The sequence below is a fragment of the Pituophis catenifer genome, unplaced genomic scaffold (assembly GCF_029215685.1).
Source record: "Pituophis catenifer annectens isolate HBS135680 unplaced genomic scaffold, rPitCat1.0.hap2 SCAF_13, whole genome shotgun sequence".
NCBI lineage: Eukaryota > Metazoa > Chordata > Lepidosauria > Squamata > Colubridae > Pituophis > Pituophis catenifer.
Genome location: NW_027256893.1, coordinates 6,429,058 through 6,447,055, shown reverse-complemented (window position 1 = coordinate 6,447,055; position 17,998 = coordinate 6,429,058). Strand labels below are relative to the sequence as shown.

Here is a 17,998-nt window from a genome sequence, read left to right as displayed (position 1 = left end):
TACAGCCCTCTCTAAGCGGTTTACAGAGTCAGCCTCTTGCCCCCAACAATCTGGGTCCTCATTTTACCCACCTCGGAAGGATGGAAGGCTGAGTCCACCTTGAACCAGTGAGGATTGAACTGCTGGCAGTGGGCAGAATGAGCCTGCAATACTGCAATGCCTTCTAACTACTGCGTGCCATGGATGGATGGATGAAAGGATGGATGGATGGATGGATGGATGAAAGGATGGATGGATGGATGGATGAAAGGATGGATGGATGGATGGATGGATGGATGGATGAAGGATGGATGAAAGAATGGATGGGTGGGTGGATGAAAGGATGGATGGGAGGATGGATGGATGGATGGATGGATGGATGGATGAAAGGATGGATGGATGGATGGATGGATGAAAGGATGGATGGATGGGTGGGTGGGTGGGAGGGAAGGGAAGGGAGGAAGGAAGGGAGAAAGGGCAGTAGCACTTAGACTTATATGCCGCTTCACAGTGCTTTACAGCCCTCTCTAAGTGGTTTACAGAGTCAGCCTCTTGCCCCCAACAATCTGGGTCCTCATATAATTGCAGCGTTCCCATGGTTACGTGATTACAATTCAGAAGCTTGGCAACTGGTTCATATTTATGACTGTTGCAGTGTTGGTCACCTTTTGTGACCACCTGGTGAGCGAAGTCCATGGGGAAGCCAGATTTGCTGAACGCCCATGTTCCTAAATTAACAACTGCGGTGATTGCCTTAACAGTTGTGGCAAGAAAGGTCGTAAAATGGGACAAAACTAAAATTGTCTCGCTTAGCAACGGTAATTTGGGGCCCGGTTGTTGTCATAAGTCGAGAACTAACTGGATAAGAAAAGCATAACAGCATGAGGTTTTTAAAAGTTAGACGACTCGTCATCCATTGGCTCATCATCATTGTTTCAGAAACCTGAACAGAGAAACAGATTGACCACAAGTAGGTAAAATAATGCAAAGGGAGCAGGAATTCTGACTTCCTGCTGGCTTCCCCATTGAGTTTTCTTGTGGGAAGCTGGCAGGAAGTATCAGAAATCCTTCCTTTTCCTTCCTTCCCTCCCACCCTCCCTCCCTCCGCCCTCCATTTTTCTTCCTCCCTCCCTTTTCCTTCCTGCCTTCCTTCCTTCCTCCCTCCCTTCCATTTTCCTTCCTTCCTCCCTTCCTCCCTCCCTTCCATTTTCCTCCCTCCCTTTTCCTTCCTTCCTTCCTCCCTCCCTCCCTTTTCCTTCTTTCCTTCCTCCCTCCCTCCATTTTCCTTCCTCCCTCCCCTTTTCCTTCCTCCCTTCCTTCCTCCCTCCCTTCCATTTTCCTCCCTCCGTCCCTTTTCCTTCTTTCTTCCCTTCCTCCCTCCCTCCCTTTTCCTTCCTTCCTCCCTCCCTCCCTTTTCTTCTTTCCTTCCTTCCTCCATTTTCCTCCCTCCCTCCCTCCCTTTTCCTTCCTTTCCTCCCTCCCTCCCTTTTCCTTCTTTCCCTTCCTCCCTCCCTCCCTTTTCCTTCCTGCCTTCCTTCCTCCCTCCCTTCCATTTTCCTCCCTCCGTCCCGTTTCCTTCTTTCTTCCCTTCCTCCCTCCCTCCCTCCCTTTTCCTTCTTTCCTTCCTCCCTCCATTTTCCTCCCTTTTCCTTCCTTCCTTTCCTCCCTCCCTCCCTTTTCCTTCTTTCCTTCCTTCCTCCCTCCCTCCCTCCCTCCCGTTTTAAGATGGCAGGTATATAAATGTTTTACATTGAACTTTTTGTTTTAAAACCGTACATAGGGATCTGTTTCAAAGCTATAGAGCTGTCATTGGGAAGAAAGTCCTGAAGGAGCCATCACAGAGCAGGTCCTGTCCTGAATATTCATCTACCAACAATCCTTGCTGAAGGATCCTTCCTCCATGTGGCAGGTTGAGGGAGACTGATCTGAGTGCAAGAACCTTTTCTGGTAGCCAAAGCTGTACAGCTTTTGATGCTTAAAGCTAGCACTAAAATCAGCACCTTAAATGTAGAACTGGCACATTACCTGTGCCTGCAACCCAACCCAACTCATCCCTGGCCCTGTGACTTGGCAATCTACCAGACAGGAAGCGAAGCCAATCACCTGGGGAGGGGGCGTGGCAGCAGGTAAAAACACCTGCCACCTCTGGTCAGGGGAACAGACTAAGCTGGTTCTTCAGCCAGGACAAGCAATTGCTTGGAGGCTTCTCTTGAATGCTCTGCTTTTCAGAAAGTCCCATTTTATTGCTGGCTAAGGTTGAAACTTACCGGTAATCCTCAATTTACGACCACAATGGAACCCAAAATTGCTGCTGTTCAGCAAGAAAGTGGTTAAGCGAGCTTGGCCCCTATTTTACGACTTCTCTTGCCACAGTTGTTTAAGTGAATCACTTCAGTTGTTAAATGAATAAAACCATTGTAATGTGCATCTGGCTTCCCCATGGACTTTGCTTGTGGAAAAGGTCTCAAAAGGAGATCACCGGATTTTGATCACATGACCAGCTGGAGATGCCACAACAGTCATAAGTGTGTGTAAATGGTCCTACGTCATTTTTTTCAGTGCCGTCGTAACTTTGAACGGTCCCTAAAGTCAAGAACTAAAAGTAATGGTTTTGTTTACATTTCTTTTCGTTGGTTATTTGTTTTTCTTTCTGGACTCCGAAACGCGATTCCTGTCTGGCTGTTTTTGTTTATTGAGTTATTTATAAAAAATAATAAAAGGTGGGGTAAATAATTCCATTTATTTGTTTCCATTCAGGGCTGACCTGTTCTCACGACCAACTCCTGCATTTCTGGGCAGATCCCGTATCCTGTCCATCTATCTCTCTTCCCTGTTTTATTCTTCGATTTCCCCCAGTCTTGCCAAACTGAATATTTTCTTCCCCATTGCTCCATTTGCTTGCCTTACACACCTAAATAGGTTTGGGGGAAAAAAAACTTACATATAAGACGCACCTTAGTTTTTTGGGGAGGAAAATAAGAAAAAAGCGGATTGGCAGGTGGATCGGCCTCCCGGAATATCCCCAATCAGCTGTTCCCAGAGGTGAATTTTAGCAACAGGTTCCTTGGTTGTGAGCTCTGTGCCTTGCTTTTTTTCCTGCCTCTGAAACTTCTGAAACTCTGTTTCAGAAAAAACTTATTTTCCTGCCTCTGAAAGCCTCCGAAACAGAGCTTCAGAAAAAAAGGCTTTTTTTTTTTTGAAGCTCTGTTTGGAGGCTTTTTTTCTGAAGCTTCATTTCTGATGCTTTTTTCAGCCTCTGAAACCTCTGTTTGGGCGGGGCTACATTCAGAGTATAAGACGCACCCAGATTTTCACCCTCTTTTTTGGGGGAAAAAGGTCCGTCTTATACTCCGAAAAATACGATATGTGAAAATAACGCTACTTTAGCTCACACCCATTACCATTTCCCTAAAAGCTAATTTGCTGGGTGTATTTTCAGAAGTGCCAGGAACTGCAGCCCTATTTCTCAATTTCCCTGCTGGAGGGCACTTTTTGTTGCAGTGACCCTGAATTATACACGTATCCCCATTACATCAAAGGGAAATGTTGGAAACCAGTTTGGGATCTTAGCTGAATCAAGTTCGGGGTTCATTCACCTGTTTGAATGATGACTGTCTTGTTTTGGGTAACGTGTGAATCTGATCGGCCGGCTTTTAATTTCAGTCAGTTTTTGCCAAGTGTGGCTCCTGATTGTACAAAAGACAACATGCGAAGGAGGATAACAATAGCATGTTCTGTTACAGCAGCGTTTCTCAATAGCAGTAGCACTTAGACTTATATACCGCTTCACAGTGCTTTTACAGCCCTCTCTAAGCGGTTTACAGAGTCAGCCTCTTGCCCCCAACAATCTGGGTCCTCATTTTACCCACCTCGGAAGGATGGAAGGCTGAGTCAACCGTGAGTTGGTCAGGATTGAACTGCCGGCAGTTGGCAGAATGAGCCTGCAATACTGGATGGATGGATGGGTGGATGGAAGGAAGGAAGGAAGGAAGGAAGGAAGGAAGGGTAATAGCAATAGCATGTAGACTTACATAACGCTTCACAATGCTTTCCAGCCCTCTCTAAGCGGTTTACAGAGTCAGCCTATTGCCTCCAACAATCTGGGTCCTCATTTTACTGACCTCGGAAGGATGGAAGGCTGAGTCAACCTTGAGTCGGTCAGGATTGAACTGTTGGCAGTGGGCAGAGTCAGCCTGCAATACTGGATGGATGGATGGATGGGAGGGAGGGAGGAAGGGAGGGAGGGCAATAGCAATAGGACTTCAATTTATATACCGCTTCACAGTGCTTTCACAGCCCTCTCTAAGCGATTTACAGAGTCAGCCTATTGCCCCCAACAGTCTGGCTCCTCTTTTTATCAACCTCGAAAAAAATGGAAGGCTGAGTCAACCTTTCTCAAACTTGGCAACTTGAAGTTGGATGGACTTCAACTTCCAGAATTCCCCAGCCAACAATGGATTCTGGGAGTTGAAGTCCACCCCCGTTCAAGTTGCCCAGCTTGAGAAACGTAAGTGTGTTAGAGATTACGAGAATCCTACAAAAAAACATTGAATGATATTTTTGCTGTTCCTTCTCTGTTAAGTCAGTAGCCAATTGCAGAATTATGGAAGGTTTTTGAAATCAACTTCATTTGATTTCATGTTTCAAAGTCTTGCATATTTTTGCCAATATGTAAGGGATTAGGGCAGTGTTGGCGAACCTTTTCGGCACCGAGTTCCGAAACGGGAGGGCGTGCCGGAAACTGGAAGAGCAGCCACCTGGTGTGCATGTGCATGCCGGGCGGCTGCTCTTCCAGTTTCTGGTACATGCATGCGCCCTGGCCAGCTGGTTTCGTGCGCATGTGTGCTAGAAACCGGAAGAGCAGCTACCCAGCGTGCGCATGTGCATGCATGCGCGCTGGGCAGCTGCTCTTCTGGCGTTCCCACGCACGTGAAGACCAGCTGGCCGGCGCACTGGAACCCGGAAGAGCTCGTGTGCCCGGGGAGATGGCTCTGCGTGCCACTTCTGGCACGTGTGCCATAGATTTGCCATCACGGGATTAGTGGATTTTTGGACGAGGATTGTGAACAGAAGGTCCCTTTGTTCGTAGGATAGTTTTCTTCAGGATGGTTCTCAGATTTTTAGGTGAATGTCAGCTATAGGGTTGTTTTTAAACTTTGCTCAGCAAAGGTTTGTGCGAAGGGTTCTCAGGTTGCGAGAAATAATGATTAGGATGAGTGACTTCCTTATGTGTAGCCGAATTAGTCAGATCTACTTAAAAGCCTATTTTTTTTTTTATTTGATTTATATGCCGCCCTTCTCCGGAGACTCAGGGCGGCTTACAATGCGCTAAGCAATAGCCTTCATCCTTTTGTATATTTATACAAAGTCAGCTTATTGCCCACACAAACTGGGTCCTCATTTCACCTACCTTAGAAAGGATGGAAGGCTGAGTCAACCTTGAGCCTGGCGAGATTCGAACCTGCAGTAATTGCAGGCATCTGGTCTTAATAACAGGTTTCTTTAAACCACTGTACTACCAAGGCTCCTTTTGGCTTGTATCAGATTTTTCCATCGCATGACTTCTGCTATTGACATCAAAGCCATGTCATGTTGTGAACTCCAGAATAAATCACTGTGAAAAAATTAAAAGCTAGATGGTGACTCAGACGTTATGAATAAATGTCATAAAAAGTGACAGACAAGAAGGTGTAGGTCTACAGTATGCAAATCAGAATTATAGCTCCTTGTTAATTACTTGAGTCTCATAACTATGGATTAGCCCTTGTTTGAAATCTTTTAAATAATGATGTGTGCATTAATAGGGCTTTTATTGTTCTTATGTTTGCTTCGTTTGTTGCACATCATTTGGGTTACAAATTTTGAATTGGTGCTATATTAAAGTTAGTAGTTAGGAGTTCCCATCTTCCACAGCCTGCTGTCCTAAGTGGGCGTTACGTTTTGTCCCAAATGTCTGAAAGGAAATTATTTGGCAAGTAAATTCCCTTCTCTTCTCTTCTCTTCTCTTCTCTTCTCTTCTCTTCTCTTCTCTTCTCTTCTCTCCTCTCCTCTCCTCTCCTCTCCTCTCCTCTCCTCTCCTATCCTATCCTATCCTATCCTATCCTATCCTATCTTCTATTCTATTCTATTCTATTCTATTCTATTCTATTCTATTCTATTCTATTCTATTCTATTCTATTCTATTCTATTCCATTCCATTCCATTCCATTCCATTCCATTCCATTCCATTCCATTCCATTCCATTCCATTCCATTCTTATTTCTACTCTACTCTACTCTACTCTACTCGATAGTGAGATTCTGCTCTATTCAAAAGTTGCTTGATAGTGAGATGGGTGGGGCATGAAGTCAATACATCACAATTCTAATTCTAATTCTTCTATTTTGTTTTATTTTTTCCAGGTGTTGGTGAATACGGCCTGTTGCATTCTGATGCTGATAGCAAAGCTAATACAGACCATAGTGTTTGGTCCCCTACGTGTTAGTGAAAGGCAGGTAAGAATGTTGGGTTGGCCTGACCATTAAGTTTATGATATTTCCAACGTATGATGAGTGATGGGTGAATGATATTCATTAAATTATTTCTCTTTAATGGGCATCTTCACCTACTTTTGTTATCTGAGCCCCTGAGAGCAACAATTTTAATTTTTAGGTGCGGTTCCAAAAAAACAGATTTTTTTTTTCAAAAACGGCTGCTCACTATATTTTCTCTTTAAAAAAAAAAGTTCAATAAATGTTCAAAAACAAAAGCGGTTATGTTTTAATTTTAGAATAAACTTTAAGTGAATTATGCATGACTATCCACCTGCAGTTTAGTTAAACACCCCTCCACCAATTAATAACCCAATTATAGCTTATCCTATTGTATAATAGTTATGCAATATTATAGCTTATCCTATTGCATAATAGTTCACAATGCATAGAGTGACCTTTAAAAACAAGAACAATAACTACCGCATGTGCAAATCTCTTTTTCAGCATCTCAAGGATAAGTTCTGGAACTTCATCTTCTACAAGTTTATTTTTATTTTTGGGGTGTTAAATGTCCAGACTGTGGACGAAGTGATCATGTGGTGCCTCTGGTTTTCTGGACTCGTCTTCTTACATCTCATGGTTCAGCTTTGCAAGGATAGGTTTGAATATGTAAGTATATTTCTCCATGTACCTGGGCAAGGGAGAGACCCCATCAGCAATTTGTCACTCAGGTCATTGAAGTTGGATATTTTAGGGTGCAAGAATCAGTTTTATTTTGTACATGAAATGGGCCACAAATTTGGGTGCCCTGCCAGAAAGAGAGAATAGAATGGAATGGAATAGGAATAGGAATAGGAATTGGAATAGGAATAGGAATAGGAATAGGAATAGGAATAGGAATAGGAATAGGAATAGGAATAGAATATTTATTTATTTATTTATTTATTTGTTTGTTTGTTTCCATTTCTATACCGCCCTTCTCCAATAGGACTCAGGGTGGTGAACAGCCAGAGTAAAAAACAGAACATACAAAATTTAAAAGCAATTTAAAATAATTAAATATTTTTGGCCGTAATTTAAAACAACCCAATTTAAAATCAATTTAAAATTTAACTCAAGCCAGCCCACCTAGTTGAAATAAATAAGTTTTCAGGGCCCGACGAAAAATCCGGAGGTCTGTTATTATATGTATCTCTGGGCGGAGGTTGTTCCAGAGGGTGGGCGCCGCCACAGAGAAGGCTCTCCCCCTGGGGGTCGCCAGCCGACATTGTCTGGCGGACGGCACCCTGAGGAGGCCCACTCTGTCCGAGCGTATAGAATAGAATGGAATGGAATGGAATGGAATGGAATGGAATAGAATAGAATAACAGAGTTGGAAGGCACCTTGGAGATCTTCTAGTCCCGTGATGGCGAACCTATGGCACACGTGCCATCGGTGGCACGCGTAGCCATGTCAGAGGGCACACGAGCTCAGCTCCAGCACGCACCAGCTGATTTTCGGGCCTTCTGGGCCCACTGGAATTAAGGAAACAGCCTGTTTCCTGCCTCCGGAGGGCCTTGGGGCAGTGGTGAGGAAGGCCTGTTTTTCTCTCTCCTCAGACTCCAGAGCCTTTCTAGGAGCTTGGGGAGGGCGAAAACGGCCTCCCCCACCCCCGGAGGCCCTCCGGAGGCAGGAAATGGGCTGTTTGCCAACTTCTGGTTGGACCGGAAGTTGACAAACGGTCCATTTCCTGCCTCCAGAGGGCCTCTGGGAGGAGGGGGGCATTTTCGCCCTCCTCAAGCTCCTAGAAAGGCTCTGGAGCTTAGAGAGAGAGAAAAACGGGCCATTGCATGCCAGGAGCGGGGGGAAGGAGAGGGAGCAGGAGGCGTCGCACGCATGACCTCCCCCCTACCCCACTCCTGGCACGCGATGGCAAAAAGGTTCGCCATCACTGTTCTAGTCTAGTCTAGTAGTTCAGAGAACTGGCAAATACCAGCTCTGGCTGGCCCCAAAGTGGGGTGGGAATGGAGATTTTGCAATATCCTTCCCCTGGAGTGGGGTGGGAATGGGGATTTTGCAGTATCCTTCCCCCAGAAGTGTGGAGGGAATGGGGATTTTGCAGTATCCTTCCCCCAGGCGTGTGGAGGGAATGGAGATTTTGCAGTATCCTTCCCCTGCCACGCCCACCAAGCCACACCATGCCCACCAAGCCACGCCCACAGAACCGGTAGTAAAAAAAATTGAATTCCACCACTGGGCCAGATCCACCTGGCTCTTGTGTTATTCTTAGGGGTGCCTCTTTAAGGACAGGGAATCTGCTAATTTGAAACTGTTCACCAGATTTCCTTAAAGGCAAGTCGCGGAGATCTTCTCCTGAACCTTCTGAAGAGTCTCAGCTAAGAATGCTGGTGGTCAGAATGAGTGGCAGGCATTTTCTAACTTACGTGTTGGTATTTTTCAGCTGTCTTTTTCACCTACCACCCCGTTAAACAGCCACATTCGGGTCCTGACGCTGCTGGTTGTCATGCTGCTTTCCTGCTGTGGCCTCGCAGTAGTGTGCGGCATCATTGGCTACGCACACGGAATGCACACCCTATCCTTCATGGCGGCGGAGGTGAGATTCCTGGTTAAATCACCTAGGTTTTAGGCTTTCTGGTTTATCGAGCTTCATTTTTTTCCCCCCTGTTGAGTTCCATTCCTCTATATTTAAAAAAAAATTATTTATGCAGGATAGAAATTACAAATTGACAATGGCAACTAATTTATTTATTTATTTATTTGTTTTGTCACATTTCTATGCCGCCCAACTCTCAAGGGACTCTGGGCGGCTATTGTAAGGAAAACCTGTATAAAATGTTCTATAGGTGTCATTTGCCACCGGCAAGACTAGCAAAGATGTTTAATAATATGTCTGCTAAATGTTGGAAATGTCGCTGGCGCAAGGTTAACTCAGCCTTCCATCCTTCCGAGGTTGGTAAAACAAGGACCCAGATTGTTGGGGGCAAGAGGCTGACTCTGTAAACCGCTTAGAGAGGGCTGGAAAGCACTGTGAAGTGGTATATAAGTCTAGGGGCTATTGCTTTTGCCCTTCCTTCCTTCCTTCCTTCCTTCCTTCCTTCCTTCCTTCCTTCCTTCCTTCCTTCCATCCATCCATCCATCCATCCATCCATCCATCCAGTATTGCAGGTTAACTCTGCCCACTGCCAGCAGTTCAATCCTGACCGGCTCAAGGTTGACTCAGCCTTCCATCCTTCCGAGGTTGGTAAAATGAGGATCCAGATTATTGGGGGCAAGAAGCTGACTCTGTAAACTGCTTAGAGAGGGCGTAGAAGCACCGTGAAGCGGTATTTAAGTCTTAAGTGTGATTGCTCTTGCTCTTACTCTATTTTGCTCAATGCTTGAGTGATTTTCTGCTGGATTCAACACTCGGTCTACTGAGCAAGTCACGGTCTGTGGAGCAAAGCTCAAACAAGCTGGATTGGAATCATTGGAAGACGTAGCTTCTTTTCAAGAGCAGATTGGTCTGCCTGTCTTAATGCTGTTTATATAATCAGTTCAAGATTACAGCATTTGCGAGCTAGGAACGTTCCCCTCCCAGCCTCTCATGGGTAAGCACAGGAGGCATACGTTGCAAAGTTTCAACTCTCATCCTAATTATAAATTAAATTAATACCCAAAGCTCGGTACTGGCATAGCTCCCATATTTGACCTACTACAAAGGTTAAAAGGTTTCAACAGATTTATAGGCTATTAACTTGGCCTACAAACTAGCAATTGCAATAGCACTTAGACTTATATACTGCTTCGCAGCGCTTTATAGACCTCTCTAAGCGGGTTACAGAGCTAGCCTCTTGCCCCCAACAATCTGGATCCTTATTTTACCCACCTCGGAAGGATGGAAGGCCGAGTCAACCTTGAGCTGGTCAGGGTCAAACGCCTGGCAGTGGGCAGAGTTAACCTGCAATACCGCATTCTAGCCACTGCAAACCATGGATTGGATGGATAGGGAAGGGAAGGGAGGGGAGGGGAGGGGAGGAGAAGGGAGAGAAGGAGGGAGGGAGGGAGGAAGGAAGGAAGGGCAATAGCAATTGCACTTAGACTTATATACAGCTTCACAGTGCTTTACACTCCTCTCTAAACGGTTTACAGAGTCAGCCTCTTGCTCCCAACAATCTGGGTCCTCATTTTATCCACCCCAGAAGGACGGAAGGCTGAGTCAACCTGGAGCTGGTCAGGATCGAACTGCTGGCAGTGGGCAGAGTCAGCCTGCAATACTGGATGGATGGATGGATGGATGGATGGATGGGAGGGAGGGAGGGAGGGAGGGAGGGAGGAAGGAAGGAAGGAAGGAAGGAAGGAAGGAAGGGCAATAGCAATTGCACGTAGACTTATATAACGCTTCACAGTGCTTTTACAGCCCTCTCTAAGCAGTTTTACAGAGTCAGCCTGTTGCCCCCAACAATCTGGGTCCTCATTTTACCCACCTCAGAAGGATGGAAGGCTGAGTCAAACTTGCACTGCTTAGAATCTACATGGAAACATAGAAACCACATAGTCCTTCGATTCTTTATTTGGCACCTATCAAAAAAATCTATAAATAATTGGGATTGTCTGCATCGGATTTACAATTTCCAGCTCTTTGTGTTCCTGGAAGTTGGTTATGCAGCTAAGCTTTAGCAAGTTCCTGGAGACCTTGTCTATTTTAGCCCCTTGGCTTGTTTGACGGGACCCATTAAATACCTGCGTCTTTTTGCAGTGACATCACATTCCTTTCTTGTGTCTGGTGTGTCATTGTGATGACTCCCAGCTCTCTTTTTTTTTGGCATGAGGATAGTCATGGCAGAGATCCTAAGTAGCAATGGATTGTTCTGAACGGCCCTTCATTAAACGTAATCTGTCTTTATTTTTTTAAAGGTTTTTTTAAAAAAATATACAGGTAGTCCTCGACTTACAACATTTCCTTTCGTGACTGTTCAGAGTTACGACTGCACTGAAAAAAAATTAACTTATGACTTTTTTCACACTTAACGACCATTGCAGCATCTCCACAGTCACATGGTCACAATTCAGACGCTTGGCAACTGGCTCATATTTACGAGTGTCCCCAGGGTCATGTGATTCCTTTTTGCGACCTCCTGACCAGCAAAGTCAAATGGGGAAGAAAGATTCACTTAACAACTGTGTTACTAATTTAACAACTACGGTGATTCACTGAACAACTCTGGCAAGGAAGATGGCAGAACGGGCAAGGTTGATTTAACACATGTCTCGCTTAGCAACAGAAATTTTGTGACCTCTATTGTGGTCGTAAGTCGAGGTCTACCTGTAGTTCTTTAGTTTGCATTTTGAGCCTGTCCTTCATAGGATTTGCAAGCTTTTCCTGTTTAGCAGAGTTAAAAATATTCAGTTTCCTCTTTCAAGTTAACTTAATATGATTAATACTTAATAATATTTTCTGTTACATATTACTCGTCCTTTTTACTTTCCTCTCGTAAATTGTCCATAGATTCAGCGTTAGGTTTCTCTCTCAAACACACTGAATTAAAAACAAAATTCTGCAAACTGTCCTACTGTCCTACTGTGTAAACTGTAAACTGTGTAAACTATGTAAAATAAAATCTGAATTAGTGCAGGTAGTTCTTAACTTACAACAGTTTCACTTAGTGACCATTCAAAGTTACAGTGTGACTGAAAAAAAGTGACTTATGACCAAGTTTCACACGTACGACCATGGCAGCATCCCCATGCTCACATGATCAAAACCGGTCAGTCCTAGAGGAGATCAACCCTGACTGCACTTTAGAAGGCCAGATCCTGAAGATGAAACTCAAATTGACCAAACTAAGTAATAATTTTAATTAGCAATTTTATGATGTTTGTGTGTCTATATTTTTCTTGACTGTACACCGCCTTGAGTCCTACGGGAGAAAGGCGGTATAGAAATATAATAAACAAACAAACAAACAAACAAACAAACAAATAAACAAATAAATAAATAAATAAATATTTTGGCCACTTAATGAGAAGGAAGGACTCACTGGAGAAGAGCCTAATGCTGGGAACGATTGAGGGCAAAAGAAGACGGGGACGGCAGAGATTGAGGTGGCTGGATGGAGTCACTGAAGCAGTCGGCGTGAGCTTAAATGGTCTCCGGGGGAAGGTAGAGGACAGGAAAGCCTGGAGGAACGTTATCCAGAGGGTCGTGATGGGTTGGACACGACTTTGCAACTAACAACAACTTTCGTATCTCACAGAGCCTTGTTAGTTCTATTTGTGCTTCCTGTGAGGTATAAATAGATTTTACTCATTTTTGTAAAAATATTTTCCAAAGTTTGTATCTTACAAAGCAAAGCTACTCTGATATTTTGATGTTTTTGTGTATGTGTATGTGTGCAAAAAACCTACAAAACCCTGCAAGTGTCCGAGATCAGACAGAGATATAGTTTCTGTAACTTAATCTTTTTCTGATCTTGGCCATTGCCAATTGCGGAATGCAGAAAGGATATTTAAACTCGTAGGACTGGAAAAGCTGTTTACTTGTTTTTGTGGCAACCGCTCCAGCTTCAGAGAATGATTGTCGCATTCTTTTGTCCCTTTGCAGTCCCTGCTGGTCACCGTAAGAACCGTGCATGTGATTTTACGGTAAGTGCGATATCCACGTTGAACAGGTTGTGTAGGATTTCCTTAACAAAATGGGTGTGACCGCAAGGTCAGGTTGTCATTCATCTGGCCTAAGGATGAAGGTGGTTATTTTGTGGTGGTGTTGTTTTGTGTTGATTGACTTTTGCCTTTGTGAGCTTGCGGGTAATTCTCAACACCTTCCAGAAATGCAGTAAAAGTGAGTTTCGCAATGTAGAAGGGAGTCATTCAAACATAAAACACGAAAAATATGACTAAAATGGCATTCAGCATGCTGGCTGGGGAATTGTGGGAGTTGAAGCCCATATATCTTAAAATTGCTAAGATTGGGAAACGCTGGTTCAGTGTCCCAAAAGTGCTTTTTTTTCAAGAGGCAACTGGACTTTCTGTTTTTTCTTTGAAGACGTTTCGCTTCCCATCCAGGAAGCTTCTTCAGCTCTGGTTCAGTGCAGGGGTGAAATGCTCCCGGTTCGGACCGGATCGCCCGATCCGGTAGCGATGGTGGCGGGTGGTTCGGAGGCAAAAATCCCTGCCCTCCACCCCCCCATGCCCAGCTGAACCGCATGATCATCAGAGGCTTTTTTTTTTTTTTTACTTTTAAAAGCATTTTTTCTACAACCTCTTCCAATGAAAAAATGCTTTTAAAAGTAAAAAAAAAAGCCTCTGATGATCACGCGGCTCAGCTGGGATCGTCAGAGGCTTTTCAAAGCATTTTTTTCTGCAACCTCTTGACCGAAGAGGTGGTAAAAAAAATGCTTTGAAAAGTCTCTGACGATCCCAGCTGAGTTGCCTGATCGGCAGAGGCTTTTCAAAGCATTAGAAAAAATGCTTTGAAAAGTTAAAAAAAAAAAAGTTGGCCACGCCCACCCCAGTCACATTACCCCCCCAAGCCACGCCCACAAAACCGGTAGTAAGAAATTTTACATTTCACCCCTGATTCAGTGTATCGTGGAAATCCAAGAAATATCTTATTGAGTAACCAGGTTAAGTTTTTTGTACAAATAACGCCAATGGGGTGAATGAGATCGTAGCTGAAAATGGATCTAATATGGTAGTCCTCAACTTACAACCATTCATTTGAAGTTACAGCGGCCCTGAAAAAAGTGACTTAGGACCGTTTTTTTCACGCTTTCAACCGTTGCAACATCCCCGTGGTCATGTGATCAGACGCGTGGCAACTGGCATGTACTTTTTTTTTTTTTTTTTTTTTTTTTAATTTGATTTATATGCCGCCCTTCTCCGGAGACTCAGGGCGGCTTACAATGCTTTAAGCAATAGCCTTCATTCTTTTGTATATTTTATACAAAGTCAGCTTATTGCCCCCACAAACTGGGTCCTCATTTCACCTACCTTAGAAAGGATGGAAGGCTGAGTCAACCTTGAGCCTTGGAGAGATTCGAACCAGCAGAAATTGCAGGCAGCTGTGTTAATAACAGGGTGCACTAAACCCTTGTACTATCAAGGCTCTTAACGACAGTTGCAGTGTCCCGGGATCACGTGATTCTCTTTTGCGACCTTCTGACAAGCAAACGTCAATGGGGAAGCCAGATTCACTTAACCACCGTATGACTGTCATAACTGCAGGGATTCGCCTAACAACGGTGGGCATGAAAGGTCGTAAAAATGGAACAAAACTCACTTAACAACGGTCTTTGCTTAGTAACGGAAATCTTGGGCTCCGTTGTGGTCGTAAGTTGATGACTATCTGTACCTGGAAGGTACATTTATGGTAGGATTAGCAATTCTTGCACAAAATTGAGATGGTTTTGCTCCAGCATTGTCTAATAGTTATTTGCAGAAGATCTGATTTACAGGTGGGTCAAGATTTACCTCTTAACCTTCCACTCGTCTTTACCCTTCCATATTTTTACCCTTAGAACATAGAGTTGGAAGGGACCTTGGAGGTCTTCTAGTCCAACCCCATGCTCGAGCAAACCCCCATTTAGTAGGATTGCCATCTCATGGCAGCCAACATTGTCTCCTCCAGGTTCATAGTTCCACCTTGTCCTGGAACACTCGAGATGCACCTGCCTAAGTTATGTCTGCTCTCTGCATGTGGGATTCCTGTTCCCACTTGGGCTAAAGGGAAGGGGGAGGGAATTGAGCCCAATAATTTCTAGCTGGATTATCTATTGTGGGATTATTGATAGGTGTGTGTATATTAGCATCTGAGGGGTCCTTGGTGCTCTCTGAGCTTCTTTTTTTTTTTCTTCTTGCAGACGTTTCATTATCCAACTAGGTAATATCATCAGTGCTAGACTAGAAAGAAGACAACCAAGAAAACAGCCAAGCTAAAAAAACAACCAAGGACTCTACAGTCCTCCTTTTTCTCCTCCGGCTGTCTGCAAATCCCACTCCCTTCTAGCCCTGATGATGTTAACTAGTTGGGTAATGAAATGTCTGCAAGAAAAGAACCAAGCTCAGAGAGTACCAAGGCCCCACAGTCCTCCTCTTCCTCCTCCTCCTCCTCCTCCTCCTCCTCCTCCTCCTCCTCCTCCTCCTCCTCCTTTTCCTCCTTTTCCTCCTTCTCCTTCTCCTCCTCCTCCTCCTCCTCCTTCTCCTTCTCCTCCTTTTCCTCCTCCTTCTCCTCCTCCTCCTTTTCCTCCTCCTCCTCCTCCTCCTCCTCCTCCTCCTCCTCCTCCTCCTCCTCCTCCTCCTCCTCCTCCTCCTCCTCCTCCTCCTCCTCCTCCTCCTTTTCCTCCTGTCTACAAATACCACTCCCTTCTAGTCCTGATGATGTTAACTATTTGGGTAATGAAATGTCTGCAAGAAAAGAACCAAGCTCAGAGAATACCAAGGCCCCACAGTCCTCCTCCTCCTCCTCCTCCTCTTTCTCCTCCTCCTGCCTACAAATCCCACTCCCTTCTAGCCCTGATGATGTTCATGACTAGTTGGGTCATGAAACGTCTGCAAGAAACCAACCCAGTCCAGAAAGCACCAAGGGCCCCTCATTTCAACCCCGTGCTACAAATCTCCTCCTTTTATGGACATTAGCACCTGTTAGCAGTAAAACTTTCGCTGCTGCTCTCTTCCCCGTAGAACTGGCAGGGGAAATCAAGGCAGGATTTCTCTCTCTCCTTTCACCCAGTTACATCATTCATCTCTGGGATCTGAATCACGAAGGCACCTGGGAGAGCAAAGGCACCTATGTTTATTACACCGATTTCATCATGGAGCTGATGCTGTTGTCCCTGGATTTGATGCATCACATTCACATGCTGGTATAAAGGTTTAATAAATTGTTTTGTGTGTCCCCACGTCGGGCAGCGCGTGATAGCTAGCTACGGCCAACTCACTGCAGCCAACTCTTCTATAACAATAGAATAGAGTAGAGTAGAGTAGAGTAGAGAATAGAAAGAATGGAATAGAATAGAGTAGAGTAGAATAGAGTACAGTAGAATAGAAATAGAATAGAATAGAATAGAATAGAATAGAATAGAATAGAATAGAATAGAATAGAATAGAATAGAATAGAATAGAATTCTTTATTCTCAGTGTACATAAAAAGAAAAGATACATTCGTCAGGAATCATAAGGTACAATGCTTAATGATAGTCATAGGGTACAAATAAGCAGTCAAATCATACTAGGAAACAATATAATCGTAAGGATACAGCAACAAGTTACAGTCATACAGTCATAAGTGGGAGGAGATGGATGATAGGAACGATGAGAAGATTAATAGTGCAGCCTTAATAGTTTGACAGTGTTGAGGGAATTATTTGTTTAGCAGAGTGATGGCGTTCGGGAAAAAAACTGTTCTTGTGTCTAGTTGTTCTGGTGTGCAGTGCTCTATAGCATCGTTTTGAGGGTCGGAGTTGAAGCAGTTTATGTGAGGGGTCTGTCAATATTTTCACAGCCCTCTTTTTGACTTGTGCAGTATACAGGTCCTCCATGGAAAGCAGGTTGGTAGCCATTGTTTTTTCTGCAGTTCTAATTATCCTCTGAAGTCTGTGTCTGTCTTATTGGGTTGCAGAGCCAAACCAGACAGTTACAGAGGTGCAGATGGCAGACTCAATAATTCCTCTGTAGAACTGCATCAGCAGCTTAATTAAATTGAATTTTTGAATTGTCCGGCAGCGAGTTGGCCATGGTTAAGTTGGCCACGGCGAATTGGCCATGGCGAGTTGATTTGATTCACTTAACAGATGTCTCACTTAGCAATGGAAAATTGGGGCTCAATGGTGGCCATACATCCAGGTCTGCCTGTACTCTGGACATAGTAGGGCTTCCTTTATGTTGCTTTGTACCAGGATAAAAAAGCAAGGATTTTTTTCGGGTGGGGGCATTGGGGGGAAGCTTCCACTAAATAATAATCTGAAAGAGAATCCCCAAACAGTTTATATCTGTTACGGCTCAAAAGTTGAAAGTTTTGGACTGCGTGTTGCAGGTTCCAACTGAGAATTGTGTCCTTTTCTAAAATTACTGTATTTTTCGGAGTATAAGATGCACCGGAGTATAAGACGCAGCTTAGTTTTTGGGGAGGAAAATTGGGGGAAAAAATCTGCCTACCAGGTATTCCTCTGGCTAGCATCCTTAGTCTGGTCAGCTTCAGCACATTAGTTTGCTGGTTTTTTATCCCCTGCTTGGGGATAAAAAACAGCTTCTAAGGCACAGCTGAGAGGAAGCAGCAATGAGAAAAGCAGGCAAAGCAGGGAGGGGCGGCGAGATCGCTTCACTCGGCTAGCGCCTAATTAGGGCTGAAAAAAAGCTTCAAAAAAGCTACATTTGGAGTATAAGACGCACCCAAATTTTCAGCCTCTTTTCGGGGGGAACAAGGTGCGTCTTATACTCTGAAAAACACCGTACTCTGTAATATAAAATACAAAAATACAAAAGAAATTAGGAGGAAAAACAGGGGAGGCAGAAGGGGAGGGGAAAATGCAGGGAAAAGAGAAAAAAAAGAAAGAAAAGGCGTTGACTTCTG

At 44.3% G+C, this 17,998-nt stretch overlaps 1 protein-coding gene across 1 annotated transcript in view; it reads left to right on the top strand.

Annotated features, from left to right (window-relative positions):
• The window catches only part of AMFR (autocrine motility factor receptor), a 46,215-nt gene that overhangs the window by 4,047 nt on the left and 24,170 nt on the right, over positions 1-17,998 (top strand). Inside the window, exons 2-6 of the mRNA XM_070952929.1 lie at positions 6,381-6,473; positions 6,957-7,121; positions 8,894-9,046; positions 13,034-13,074; positions 16,160-16,292. Coding sequence (XP_070809030.1) covers positions 6,381-6,473; positions 6,957-7,121; positions 8,894-9,046; positions 13,034-13,074; positions 16,160-16,292 — 585 coding nt within the window. The remainder of the gene's footprint in view (positions 1-6,380; positions 6,474-6,956; positions 7,122-8,893; positions 9,047-13,033; positions 13,075-16,159; positions 16,293-17,998) is intronic.